The following is a 13,530-nucleotide window of genomic DNA, read 5'->3' on the forward strand; positions in this document are numbered from 1 at the left end:
ATATATGTTGCATAATGAACATTATCACCACATGTCGTGCTAAGTATTGTTAACGGTATTTAACATAACGTTATCTAATCTCTTAATATATATAAGCCGCTGATGATTTTCATGCTTTCCTATAATGGGGCCTGTTTTCGATCCAAGCACTTTTATCTGACGTCGAATAATCCGCGATTCGATGCGCAACCGTCCATTAGAGGTCGGCCGGAGAGGTTTTGTTAACTCGTGTTTCCCTGTTACTGTTAGGGTAACCCAGTTGCTGACCGATTTAAGGTAGAAACTTTGCGATCGGTATACGTCTCGAGAACAGTTTCTCTGCGTTGTTCACAGGCACATGTCGGTAATGGAAAAACAAATGTTTTTTCTTTCAAACACGTTATTGCTTGCCACCACTTTTTAGTGATAATAGTTTATTGTCGAAATGAATGTACTGCACTAAAAATGGTTTTCCTTTGTGCGCCCCTCGAACTGGAAGGTGGTCGGCATGGCGAAGGTACAGCATCGAGATATGATTGCCAATCTCTACGTGACGCATCTGCACGCCGAATATGATCGGTTACAGGATATTTACCTTTACCATCGGGTTTCACAAGCCTTTGAATTCTCTCAGTTTGTTTCACACACATCTCTCGGCAGCTGTGACTATGCCATTATCGCCGGTGATTTCAATACGCAACCGATGGATCTGCCTTACCAGGTCATCTTGTACAATTCACGACTTCGCGACTCATTCGAGGAGAAGGAACACTATTTTGGCGAGAGTTCTATAGGCGCCACTTGTGGACATCCGGCGAACTCGTTTACAAATAAGGCCGATCTTAAAACTAATCCCAATGGCCAACGGATTGACTATATCATGTATTCGAACGGCACTGATCGGGTCTCCGTTAGCTGTGAAAAGTACGCCTCTCCGGTGTGGAAAACGCAGTCCGGTTTCACTGTGTCCGACCATGAACCTGTCGTTGCGGTGCTACGCATCGTTAAGCGGCTCGATGTCGATTCGAATATGGATTTCTGCAGCGATCCTATGGTGTTTGTGAATTTCCTCAATGACGATCGCTACAATTTGCGAATCACGTGTTTAGAGAATAGTGTAAGACTCATGGACAAGACTCTGGCGACGCTTCGAACCAGCCGAATGTTCTTCATAGGCATCGCCTGCCTCCTTGCTGTGCTGCTCATCGCGTCAACCCCAATCGATCTTTATGTAGAGCATAGTACGTACCTCATACTACTGCATATGCTACGTGTAGCTCTCACGCTTGGCATTGGATTCTGCTTGTTGATGGGTTTCTTCTGGAACTCGATGGAACGTTCGTCAATCATCTCATCTAAACAAGCTATGGACAGCCTGCTAAACTTCCTTCATGCACAGTCGAGCGCTGCAGAGAAACGCCAAAAAGGACAGGAAACCACAGGCAACTTTACTGATATTGAGCAGACAACAACAACAACAACTGACGAAATTTGACTAAAGGCCACTCTTTTGAAATGTGAGCTTAAAATTGATGCCAACGTGCGGAGAAGCCTTGAGATAGAAACTGCCAACGATTGTGGCGACGATGGGGTCCGGGCTGACTGTGCCGACGGTGCAGTCCGCGAACGGCGTCCGTTGAGAAAGGCTGGCACACCTAATGCTTGAGAGATCGTTTCGTGAAAGCCCTTCCAAGTACGGCTTATTTTCGCGGCACCCGACCGCGGGCGAAACCGCTGGCTGTGAACATGGAAACTGTTGGTTGTATGGACTGACGAACAAAAATTTTCTCTCTTAGCCACTAGAAATCTTCAGTCTGATCTACATGCATATACCTTCACATCGTTGTATTTGTATAGCAACACGTATACAGAAACGCAGTTCATGACAAAAGCAACAACAAACCAACATTCAACTTAGGTTTCGTAACTGAGATTATAAATAAAAACAACGCAAAATATTTTAAATCGTTTTTGCAGTCACATATACGTAATGTCTTCATCCCAAACCTGGATGAAAAAATATAGAAAAGTATGTGTCTGACTAGTCTCAGGCACTGTATTCGAATACGATATATAGTAATAAGCCCACTGCAAATTGCCATCTGTTAGGCGCATCTGGTTATATTGCCGAAGTACGAATATATATGATGCTCGAATTATAGACTTTTAGGACCTTTTAGAGCTAGGAACACGCTCAATCGTGGCGAAAATCTGTAATTATGTAGCAATAATGTTGTGAAATGTTTTCGTGTGATTGCAGTTGCGTGCTATGTAACTGGCTAAACATGCTCAATTATTATTATTATTATTACTGCAATGTTTAAAAAGTTTCACAGATACAAGAGTACAGGTTCTTTAAGTAGACAATAAATTTAGCCAAATAATTAAACTACAAGTATATTCGAAAAAAAAATAAAAGAAAAACTTATTGACATTGCTCAAAAACAGATTTAGCAATGTTCGTATTTTTTTTAGGTATGCACGTGTCGACCGACCTTCCTGTAGCGAAGAGGCCTGGTATGATGAAATGAGCATAAGAAAAGTTAGGGCCTCGAGAAAGCAAATACTACGTATCCTTTTCATCCTTGTTACAAGCAATTTCTAATTGATAACTTGGTTATTCCGATGGCGTAAACAAAGACAAGTTTTTTTTAGACATTAAAGACAACTTTTAATTAGGGGCAATTTCGGCTGCAGCGTAAACGTGATATGACAAAAAAAAACAAAAATGATTCATTTAGCATACGCTGATCGCATATATCCACAATTTCAAAGACGCCAGTTTCGCTTATTGAATCAGTTTGGCCATTAAGTTATTAATAATACATACTGTTAAGTAACGATTCTATTTAAAAGAAACAAATGTACTCATTACTTACTTTTAAAGGGAATGCAAAGTCGGACATTGTGTGGGGGTGGCCAGCCTTTTGAGAGGACGGTGTGAAGCTGTAAGGAACGAAACGAAAACAACTATTGACAAATAATAACCTTTAACCCGCCCGATAACATCCAAATTTTATAATGAAATATATTAAACAAATGTTACGAATTTGAAATATAGTACTGCCATTAAGCATCGCTTAAGGCGGCTGGCTCGCTTCTGCATAAAATTGCCAATACTTGTGCTTATAAAAGGGACGCCTGTAGAATTAAGACTCCAAGATGCGAAACTTATGTATAATTTTGTAACCAAATTATTGGAGCTCTACAAGTTGTAACTAAAGCAATATGTGAGAATTTACGGTAGCGACTGAGTGAGCCTTAAAAAAATAGTTTTAACAAAAACCATAGGAAAATATTTTATGTAAAAAAAATTATGATTTTTTGCTAAATCTTTTAGATAATTATATGAGTTTACGTTATAGTTTTTTGTGCAAGGCATTAATTATGTGTGTAGCCTCAACTCACATCTTCATACGGCGTGAACCCGTCAATGCCCTTTTGCGTGACAAGGTACCATGATGAACGGTAATGCAGAAGGTTTTGAGAAAGCGCTGAACCCAGTTCGTGGAAGAGAAGTCTTGCTACTGATGATAACCTGTAATAGGAAAAAAATGTATTCTATGGTGTGTACAGGCAAAGAAAATTTTATTTGATGGTATAGCAAACTTTTTCGGTTTAACAAAATGATATTGCCGTTAATATTATTGGACGTTGCGTAATGAATAATTGAATAGCAAGAAATTTTCTGATAAAAACTGATCTATTTATACGTGACGCACTTTTTTGTAGGCTCGTCAAAGGTGACTAGCAAAACGATGTCCCCAGCCCGGAGATTTAGCAGAAGCGATTCCAAAAGGGATGAATCTGAAGAGAAAACACAGACGAGTTGATTCAGTCCACTGCACTTCGACGTTAGCGCCGTTTCATCAATATAATTGGCTCAATTACATTGCGCTGGCAGAATGTAACGATGTAATGGTGAAAAAAACGTGTAGTTATATACACACAACTCGAGCGCTCCAGAAGGAAGATAACTGGCACTAAATGTAGAATTTGTTTGGTTGAAAGTTTTTTTTCTATGTGGCAACGAATGTTACACCGTCTGCAAGCCTTGCGTATTAGCCTGAATTGCAATTTCTCTAGAGAGTTTGTGTTTTTCAAGATAAGGTCGTTACAGATCAGGTTAACATACAGCTGTTGACGCCACTTGGCATTCAGGCTACAACGGTCCGTCAAAATCTGTGTTTTAGCAATTGTATAAAAGACAATGCAAGATTATGCCATAAAAGCTAGGTGAACAACTTTAGCTTCAACTGAGTGACTTCAGAATACAACTTTGTTAGTAAAAATGTGTTATATATATGTCAAGTTAGACAATATATTGCTGTTTATTAGACAGTGTTGTCGATGCACGTACCATATTGGAGATAAGCATGATCATAGATCAGAATTTGCCATGCGTTGTTACGATAGTTATACAAATTTTCATGGGTAACTCCCACACATTTTATGTAGGGAATATGAAATTGCATCTTTTTACGAACCTTTTAGGATCACGTTCTAAGCCATGGAGCAAAATTGTTAGGTTTTTTCGCGATAGCAGCTTTACGTTTTCCGATTTTTCCTGCTGTTTTTTCCGACATTATCGGAGCACAAGCGTACTGGTCTACATCAAACAGCCCCTATTTAACAGAATATTATGTTTTTTTCCATTTGCCACAGAGTAAGCGTTTAGAAAGTTATTTCGTAGGCTGTGGGCAACCGTAGTTGAATAAATCTAGCCAGTATAAATACGTAACATATTGCCTGTTTTTTGCTAACCTTTCAGAAATGTTACATCGTTACGCGTAAACTGAAAAGATGATTAAACTTACAGTTATAAGTTATAAAATTACAACTTAATAGTTGGCTCATATAAAGGGTCGACAGCCTTTAGGGCTTCAATTTAGATAGACACGTTCGTTAATTGCTCTGTGTAAGGTCCTTTTCATAAGCGTAAAACGTATGAGTGATAAGGTCGACAAATAGAAAAATGCCGCAAGTAATATAATTGTTACTAAAAATTGTTTCTATGGAAGTCTTTGTTAAGATGTCAAAGTATCGGAGAGATCGACAAAAGGATCGCTCACTATATTGAATCAGCTCAGAAATTGAAACTTTTTTTTAACGAAGAACTACTTTAAACATTGTTAGACCATGCAGCGTGGTAACGCGTATAAAATCATCTTGCATCTACACGTATGACAACAATAGCCGTCTCCAGTTCGGTCGCTATATCCACACTTCATTTACTTTCAATAGTGAAATTAGCTTACAGCCACAGAAAGCCTTAATATATTATTCAAGCCCATTCGTCGCTTGAGTCAAGTACGACTAGAAGGATGCTTAAGTCAAATTACTGTTATTATTTTGAGCGTAGCGTATTTGTTCAACTGATAATATCGCATACTGGTTGGCTTGCAATGTCGAAAAAAAACTATCATGTAAAAACAATGATGATGATAAAATAGATCGCTTTTATAGGTGTCATAAATTTGCTATTACAAGATCATCCTTACCTTCTTGATAGGTATCGAAACGGATGACTTGCTGTAGGTGTTTACTGACCGTGTCTAGGACTACCATATTTATTCCTCGGCCGCCATTATTTAGACCATCACCTAGAACACTGAAAACATCACTTGTCAGATACACCGACAGCTGGAAAAATTCGGGGGAACAGACGATTATGCCATGGTGTTGATTTTCGTTAAACTTACTATTGATTTCATTTTTAATATTAATAATATATATATATATATATATATATATAAGTTTAGATGTAAAAAAAGAAAAATTAGAACAGCAAAAAATTAAATAAATGCCCTATTGAGTCAAAGTTCTAAGCATTTTCGGTCGATTATTTCAATTTCATCGGGACTATATAAGCACTACAATTTTGGAGATTCACTAACCGCTAATTACTATTTAAACATGTAGAAAACAAGAATGCCTTGTTTTCGTTTATCAACAAATTAGCTGAAAAGACTTAAACAAACTGATACGGCTGCACTGCAGACAATAACATCGATGCGGTACTAACGATCTATCCTACAGTGGAAGAGAAATAACTTTTTTTTTTATGATAAATATACATATATCAGTAATATCTATGTCTACTAGAGACTAATCAATTTGGTCATTATAAAGCAGTTACTTACTATTTTCCATCGACACAAACTTTTGGTTGATCGTGATGGTCAATACCAGTGAAGAGATGTGCAGAGAACGAATCCGAGCCACAAGGGGCGGGCAAACCGCAATTCGGCACCCTTTCGCCTACAGCCACCGATGGCACCACGTGGATAATGCTTGCACACGATGGCAAAAGACAAAGACAATACAATTAACACTGGCAAAGTTTGTCCTTTGCTTGCCAAATTCAATGGCGTCTTACTAAAAAACAAATCATGAACACTAATAATAAGCCACTGTTGTGGTGTGCAAATTAATCTAAAATTTATATAGCCAACGGCGAACTAGGCTAGCTGCACATCGTACAGTGTAATTTTGAAAATGGACGTCTGTACACACGTAGAGGTATGTTTACTATTGTTACCAATACTAGCAGTGAATCATGCCGGTAACTAATTACTAACTACAAACATATCTATATATATGTATATAATGATGTAACTGTATGGACGTTGCATGTCGTCCTTGCGCATTACTTACTCTTTACTGCCCTCCTGTTCAAATCCATTGAGGAAACCACGAAGATGCTGTCCGCTTGTAAACTGTGTAGTCTCTGTGAAACGATTTATTGGAAACCATTATAAGAAGAAGCCTATAAGGCTCTAATTCAATAACTAGTAAAATTGTTCATTTTTCGACGTATCGATTTTATTCGGTGTGTCGACCACAGAGAGATAACGACTGTTCACAGGAACCAGCAAGGAAACGCCATTTTATCGTGAACCTCGCTCGGCAGGCTAGACTTGTCGAACTTTTTTATAAAAACAGTTGTCACAACTGTATCTGTATCTAATACTTCATGCTTTGTACAATTAGACCTATTATACAGTACTATCTGGTATGGCAAAAATTCAGCTACTTCAGAGGCTCAGGCTTTAAAACCTTGCAGAACGCCTTATATTTGCTCTCAGGTCGAAGAACAGTTGCGATGCGATGTAAATTTTTTTAACGAACATCATCGTCGTCACACTCGACCTTGTTCTAGTTGGTGTTACAATAATAGACTTTGTCTGATTTGGCTGAAACCTGATGCACACAATTGTATGTGTGTGTGTGTGTTTTTTTATCCCTATCGAAGCCTGGCTTTCGCATGCTTCACGCAGTTCTACATACAACTTCAAATTTTGAAGAATATAAATTCACATCATGCTAATTTATTAGGTTCTCTCGTGGGAATCACTGCAACCTCAATCATGTGCTCATTGTGCATCAACAGCTCTAAAAATATATATATATATATTTATAGCATTATAAATAGAGCTTGAAATAATTAGCTTGGAACAAGATAATTTAGAAAAATATCTTTTTCGGTGAAAAAACGTTTTTTTTCTTTGGTACCACCCAACGTAGGAGCTGGCCAGGTTATCCGTGGAAAAAGAATAGTCTATAAACCGATTGTAGACATAGATGGCGACGCAGATGGAATTGGCTGTCAATAAGACGCAATGGGTTCAATTCTTAATTAACTATAGACGGAATTGATTTATTAAATATTGAATTGAGTGTGCTTGATCAGCATTTACTTTTTATCAAAGTGACATTACATGCAATATATGCGACACAGTTTATACAACCTTATATTGTACAAATCCGCTTTCACCTGTATTAGAGCACGGGTCGTTGCTTCAAGTCCCGCCGACGACAGATCAATACCATACAATTCGTGTAAATAGAAAATTATATGTGCATATGCATCCTCTACACAAACCCAGTGGCAAGTGGGCTGTCTCCGTAACAATGCGATGATAACATGTTTGGCAATGAAACCGAAATATACATGAGACTCGTGCTGAATGTTAAGTGACTGAAATAATACCTAACGGTAGTTAGTCCAACGGTAAATTGTAGCGTACTGGAGGATAATCGTTGGAAAAAATTACTTGGTCATATATATTGACAAACCCACATTACTTCCTATTTGAAATTGTCTGCTGAGGTCCGCTGTGCCTCATATAGTAGTTTGCGATTATTTAACAGGATGACACGGTAATAAAGACAAATAGCGACAAAAAAATGGGTTCACATTTCTCACCGTCAGTCCGATATCTAACTACCATTCTGAATCAACCCTTACGTAACATCTACTTAATCCCCGCTGTCTATACTGTAAAAAGACCTACTGAATCGTCAGCTGCCCTTTGCGATAGTGGCCCGCCTCGGCCTTGCCGGTTGATAGGCGTGTCCACCTGATCTCGCTTAAAAGATTAAATTTGGAGCCTGTCGTAAGGGGGGTTCGAATGAAAAACAAGCATGTCGCTCTTGTCAAAACTACTATTAGTGTCTTTGAAGCGGTCTCAAACGCAGGCAAAGACAAATTGTTTCTGGTTCTATCTATATATTCAAATTGAATTTTGGATTATTTGCTCATTCGGTGAGTACAAATTTACAATTTATCCTTATTTTTTTTTTAAATATCTCGCAAATCCGAATTGCAAAATAAATATGTCCTTGCGAGTTGATAAACTGCTGAATGTTTGCTATAAAATTAACTTTATACAATCCCATAATAATTCCGGTTTTGTACTGTACAGCTTGCACAGCAGTGACCATTATCTAATCAACAGTAGCACTTTTTTGTTTTTAATCTTCCTTTATTGCATTATCGTTAGCTACTACCTCTGTGTAGACTAGCTTTTAGAATTGCGTCTTTTCAACTATAGCATGAAAGACTTGCCTCCTACTAGTGGGAGTAGCTCTTGTTGAACTTCAGATAGACCCATAAAACAGTTGGGAAACCATACGAACAGCAACCAACGTTAATAATAGTATCCGCTTTCCGGAGTGCTTAAATTCTCCTGGTAAGTCTATGCCGAATTTCTACCGTGCCTTTTATTCAATTGATTTCTATTCTGTAAGGCTAAGTTATAACAACAGCAGCTGCACAATCGTATGGTGTGAAATACGCACAGCGAGTACAGAATATTAAAAATAATTACTTACAATGAGACCTGTTTATAGGGGTTTAGAAATCTACCTTTACCCCCTAACTGAATATTCCGGGTTAATACGTCCGGCAGTGCCCTTGAGTATCGCTTCGGACGAATGGGCCTTAACACACAGGAAAACGTGTTTACGTCCGATTTTGAACCTTTCTTTTTGAATTATTTACCCAAGTTAGGTGCTATTAGTATGCGAACGAATCCGCTTCGTTAAGAGAAAAATTCTGACATAACGCATGCCTATGCTGGTGACCGTAAGTTGTACAATGACGAAGTAATTGTAGGAAGGGTCATTAAACTCATAAATAAAACCAATTGTCACTATCTACATCGATATGGTTTTACCAGATAGCAACTCGAAAGACAAAGCTTCGACCTATATAGATTTTCAAGTACTTTGTTTGGATTTTTTATCTCAAATAAATTTCTATAGACTCAAAAGTCACTTTTCTTCATTTACTGCTGTGACGAACCCTGATTCCTAAGTCATTCTTGGTAACTCACGTTTTATTTCGCCGCTTCGCTTGGTTCTGTTTCCGTTTTGCGATATCAATCATCAGTCGAATGGAATTTGAGGTGTTGAAGATGTATGCCAATTATTCTACTTGTAGAGAAATGAAACGGTTATCCCGTCGGATATTGACCCAGTTGCCCGAGTTCAGGCGATGAGAGTATGTCGACAGAAAAGTCTTTAATACTACTATTAAGAACAAGCATTGTCAACCGTTGAAGGAAAAATATACCAATGTATTCGCTTAAGGTCTCCTATGTCCTATAGCCTAAAAGGCGGTGAATCTTCTTGGGAAAATATCCATTACAGGCACCTTTACCATTGGACAATATGACCTGACAGAGTGCGACTATAAATATCAGCGGATGAGCCACATGGACCAGTACGGATTTTCGCAAGGAGTCAGTCATTCAACAAAATTCGAGGAGAAAATGCCTTTTCTTGACTAAACAACTCATCTTAAGGCGAAGAAGAAAGTTAATAGCAAACTGAATAGGCCATCTGGCCTGAGTTTTCATAAAGTACTGTTAGGCAGTGTAGGGCGAAGTTTAAATGTGTGGGCCTAACATGTGACAAAATATTGATGAAAAGGCTATACGACACAGCGAGAAAAAAAAACAAAGCCTAACGATAAGAAGGCGACATACCTTTGTGCAGTCATGTGTCACGTTATGCGATAGAAAATACTGACTTCGAATGACTGCTGCTCCTCCTGCAGTTTGCCCCTGCCACAGACGTTTCGTGCTGGCCTAGCAAAGGTACAGATCGCTAAACATAAATAAATTATAAATAAATAAAAAAAAAAAGACAAATGGACAAGTGTCCATTTAAAACCCCAGATATCACTCACTGCTCAGAGCTCGGCTGTAAGCGGGATGGTCGTTAAGGCGTTGACCGTCCAGTACGTTGAGGACCGCCTTCCAGCTATGTCGGCCCGTTATATTTTTCTAACGATATTTCTCCCGGAGGCTGCTCTGCTAGCCTCGCGGGGTTCATTCGGCCTTCTTTGTTTCACGGCTCTGTAGCGGTTCCTCAGGCTCAATAGGCGGGCCGACCATACCTAATGCAGCAGGCTAATAGTCCGTAACAGTGTAAAGCCATGAGCTCTGTGGCTGAAGGACATACTCAACAAACGCGCCTGTTTGAAACGATGTATATTTCGTTGAAATCGGACATCGGGTCCCGATAAGTAGAACGAGACAAGTGATACCAAGGTAGCGAGGTCGGATAAGATTTTACACATGAAATTATTATTTGTCTTATCTTTAAAATGCTGCCCTGTGTTATGGCTGCCACTTTAGAACAACGCGTAATAAATATTTAGTGGTCAACTTGTTGCTCTAACATTATTTTGGGGCGCTGATTACCACTACAACTAGATAAGATTAGGATTATTATAGTTTCCTTTTTATACAAACTGCCATCATAGGTGCGATATAGTGCTACCATTGACATATCTTACACAGGTCGGTGGCAGCCTCCGTAGCATCAATAGACACGAAAAAATTTTCTAACTAATTTTATTAATGAAACGATTTATTAATCAGCGAATAGAACAGTTGAGGATCATCAGACGATCTAAAAATATACGTAATTATTACTAGGCAGTAGCATAGTGACCTTTGGATACGTTCATCACTTGTTCAAGTCTATATATATATATATAAAAATATCCGAATTCACGGTGACCAGCAACGTACTATGGTTTGGATCTCGTGGCGCTGTACTCTATAATTCCAGTGGATGGTAAACATTAATCGTATACAATATTGATTTCAGTTCTGCCGTTGAAATTTTGGCGCCAAAATAATGTAACAATGAGTAACACGTAAGCTCAAAGATGATATGGGCGGATCATATCTCCACCGATGTATTTATACAATTCTTTGAAATCATAATGCCATTACAGGTCCGTCGCAGTTTCGTTGTCAAACCTGCACCACGTACGGTTAATTATTACGCCTTTAAGTAATCGTCAATATATATATATATAGTCGTGTGTCAAAATTCGAAATCTATTCAATTTCAGAGAGAGAGAACGCCATATTTTTACAACTACTTAACTGTAACGTGAGTGAGATTTCTTTCCGTAGATAAGTGATATTCTAGAGCTATACACTCTATACCTTGAGAGCAGATACATAAACAAAACAAAAGGCCTTTCTTCTGCTATATTTATGAAACGCCCCAGTTGATATATTGATATTTATTTGACACCTTCAGCAACATTATGTATTCTTTAGATATTTTAATGTTTCGCGCAAAAGAATAGTCACTTTTTAATCTACGTTTTTGATTATCACCGTCTTTTTTTCAACTGCTTTCCTGACTTATTTTCCAGTCCGCTCCAATCTCTATGCTTCTATCTAACTCGAGTGTTACCCGAGGACAGAACGGAAGTTTCGCTTAAACTCCGTGAGCACTTGTTTGCAAAATTTCTTCTTTACCTTAACTAGCCGTTGTCAACTCTGATCACTGTCTGGCCAATATGATATTGTACTTATTGCTAAGATCGAATTTTTACCGTGATACGCTACCGACACAGCTAGTCGTGTACAATGTACGTTTTTATGGGCGCGACAAAGCCCCTGGCCCGCGTTATCTGCTGTCGCTTCAAAGAACTGCCAAAAAAAGAAAGTACGGCTATCGAAAAAGCAAATTTTGAATGGACAGATCATATTTACCGCCACCTGTTTGTTCACACAACGCAGGCAAACATGGAAGCAGGGCTTACACAGGCCGATTTTTAGGCCCGCTATGCTTCACATCTCTCTTAACTGTTTAAAGGAGCTTCATCAAAATGATTGATTCTACGTTGTAAACATCCAGCTGATGAAATTTTTATCTCATTTTATCCATATCTGTTGCTAAGCGAAAATGTTTCTTTAGGTAACGTAATAACGTTTCTGGTTTCTGACCACCGGCTGGCCGAACGAGTCGTACTATATGACTTCGTAGCATACTGAACAAGGAGCGCATTTTACCATGAAGATAACACTGGATCATCATAATTCAAGTTTTAGATCGGAATTCCGGAGTATTATCTCTGAATCGGCCTCTGTCATGTATTTCATGAATCAGCTTGAATTTGGTTTATGTATACATTCATTAAGCCCCTAGATCATCAAAGAACCGTTGTTATACTCATAATTGCTCGCTTCGTTTACGCCTAATTTAGTCATCAATTGTATATTGTACGCCTACCAGTTCGATAAGTCCTTAGAGAGGCTTGTTCGCCAAACGCTTGCATAGAAGCTAATGGTTTATTGATAGCTTGCTTCTATCTATTGATTTATGCGTTAACGAGTAAATCTAATCGAGATTTGTTTTTTTAACATTCGACTAAAAATCTGTCCATAAATCAAACAAATAAAACTGTTTAGCGCCAGCCTACAGACAGGCCGTCCCTATGGGCCACTTGTCTACTCCATTTCGTGACCACGCTTAAAGTGATACTAGGAATACCATGACACGGTTATGTGATTTCATCGGCCTATAAAGTGACGGGTAAACGATATGGCTAGCTTGACAAAATGCTGAATCGATTTCATAAATATATAATAGCAGCCTAACAATTTAAAGGGTGGCTTATCGAACTGAATTGCTCAGCCGTAGAGAATTTCATAGTGCTCTATTTAAATTTCTGGTAAAATCATTGCAGAATGATTAGGGTGCGAATAGATTGAATTAACTTGAAAAACCAATACAATGCCCCAAAACAGCTTTTTCAAGAAAAATACAAATTGTCCACACCGCCATTTGTTTTTATAGTCTTCGCATCCCTCTGTTGTGCATAGGTAACTATGTTTGCCTACTACGATATCCTCTTTTGTTCGCCATAAAGTTAAAGGAACACATGTAATCTAATGAATTTTCCCTTGAATTTTTTTCAACTAAGATTAAAAAATGAAATTCTATTGGACT

General features: G+C 38.4%; 3 protein-coding genes across 13 annotated transcripts in view; 2 read left to right on the forward strand and 1 right to left on the reverse strand.

The window, feature by feature from the left end:
- Positions 1 to 4,720, forward strand: part of nSMase (neutral sphingomyelinase) — a 13,740-nt gene extending 9,020 nt beyond the window's left edge. For 7 of the 8 annotated variants that reach the window (XM_022834980.2, XM_022834988.2, XM_022834983.2 and 4 more), the window contains one exon: positions 479 to 2,428. In XM_022834980.2, coding sequence (XP_022690715.1) covers positions 479 to 1,474 — 996 coding nt within the window. In that variant the 3' untranslated portion in view covers positions 1,475 to 2,428. Of the gene's footprint in view, positions 1 to 478; positions 2,429 to 3,711 lie in introns of those variants that run through there. The other variant, XM_086968724.1, reaches the window with a different exon arrangement.
- The window catches only part of LOC111261456 (protein O-linked-mannose beta-1,2-N-acetylglucosaminyltransferase 1), a 52,291-nt gene that overhangs the window by 18,840 nt on the left and 19,921 nt on the right, over positions 1 to 13,530 (reverse strand). For all 4 annotated transcript variants that reach the window (XM_086968721.1, XM_086968720.1, XM_086968719.1 and 1 more), the window contains exons 4-9: positions 6,637 to 6,709; positions 6,123 to 6,272; positions 5,481 to 5,590; positions 3,702 to 3,786; positions 3,388 to 3,517; positions 2,859 to 2,925 (exon numbers count right to left, since the gene is read on the reverse strand). In XM_086968721.1, the coding sequence (XP_086824847.1) occupies positions 2,859 to 2,925; positions 3,388 to 3,517; positions 3,702 to 3,786; positions 5,481 to 5,590; positions 6,123 to 6,272; positions 6,637 to 6,709 (615 nt within the window). The remainder of the gene's footprint in view (positions 1 to 2,858; positions 2,926 to 3,387; positions 3,518 to 3,701; positions 3,787 to 5,480; positions 5,591 to 6,122; positions 6,273 to 6,636; positions 6,710 to 13,530) is intronic.
- Positions 8,162 to 13,530, forward strand: part of LOC111261458 (acyl-CoA Delta-9 desaturase) — a 20,452-nt gene continuing 15,083 nt past the window's right edge. The window contains exon 1 of the mRNA XM_022834991.2: positions 8,162 to 8,527. Coding sequence (XP_022690726.1) covers positions 8,407 to 8,527 — 121 coding nt within the window. The 5' untranslated portion in view covers positions 8,162 to 8,406. The remainder of the gene's footprint in view (positions 8,528 to 13,530) is intronic.

Source organism: Varroa jacobsoni, unplaced genomic scaffold, assembly GCF_002532875.2.
Source record: "Varroa jacobsoni isolate VJ856 unplaced genomic scaffold, vjacob_1.0 scaffold_558, whole genome shotgun sequence".
Taxonomy (NCBI): Eukaryota; Metazoa; Arthropoda; class Arachnida; order Mesostigmata; family Varroidae; genus Varroa; species Varroa jacobsoni.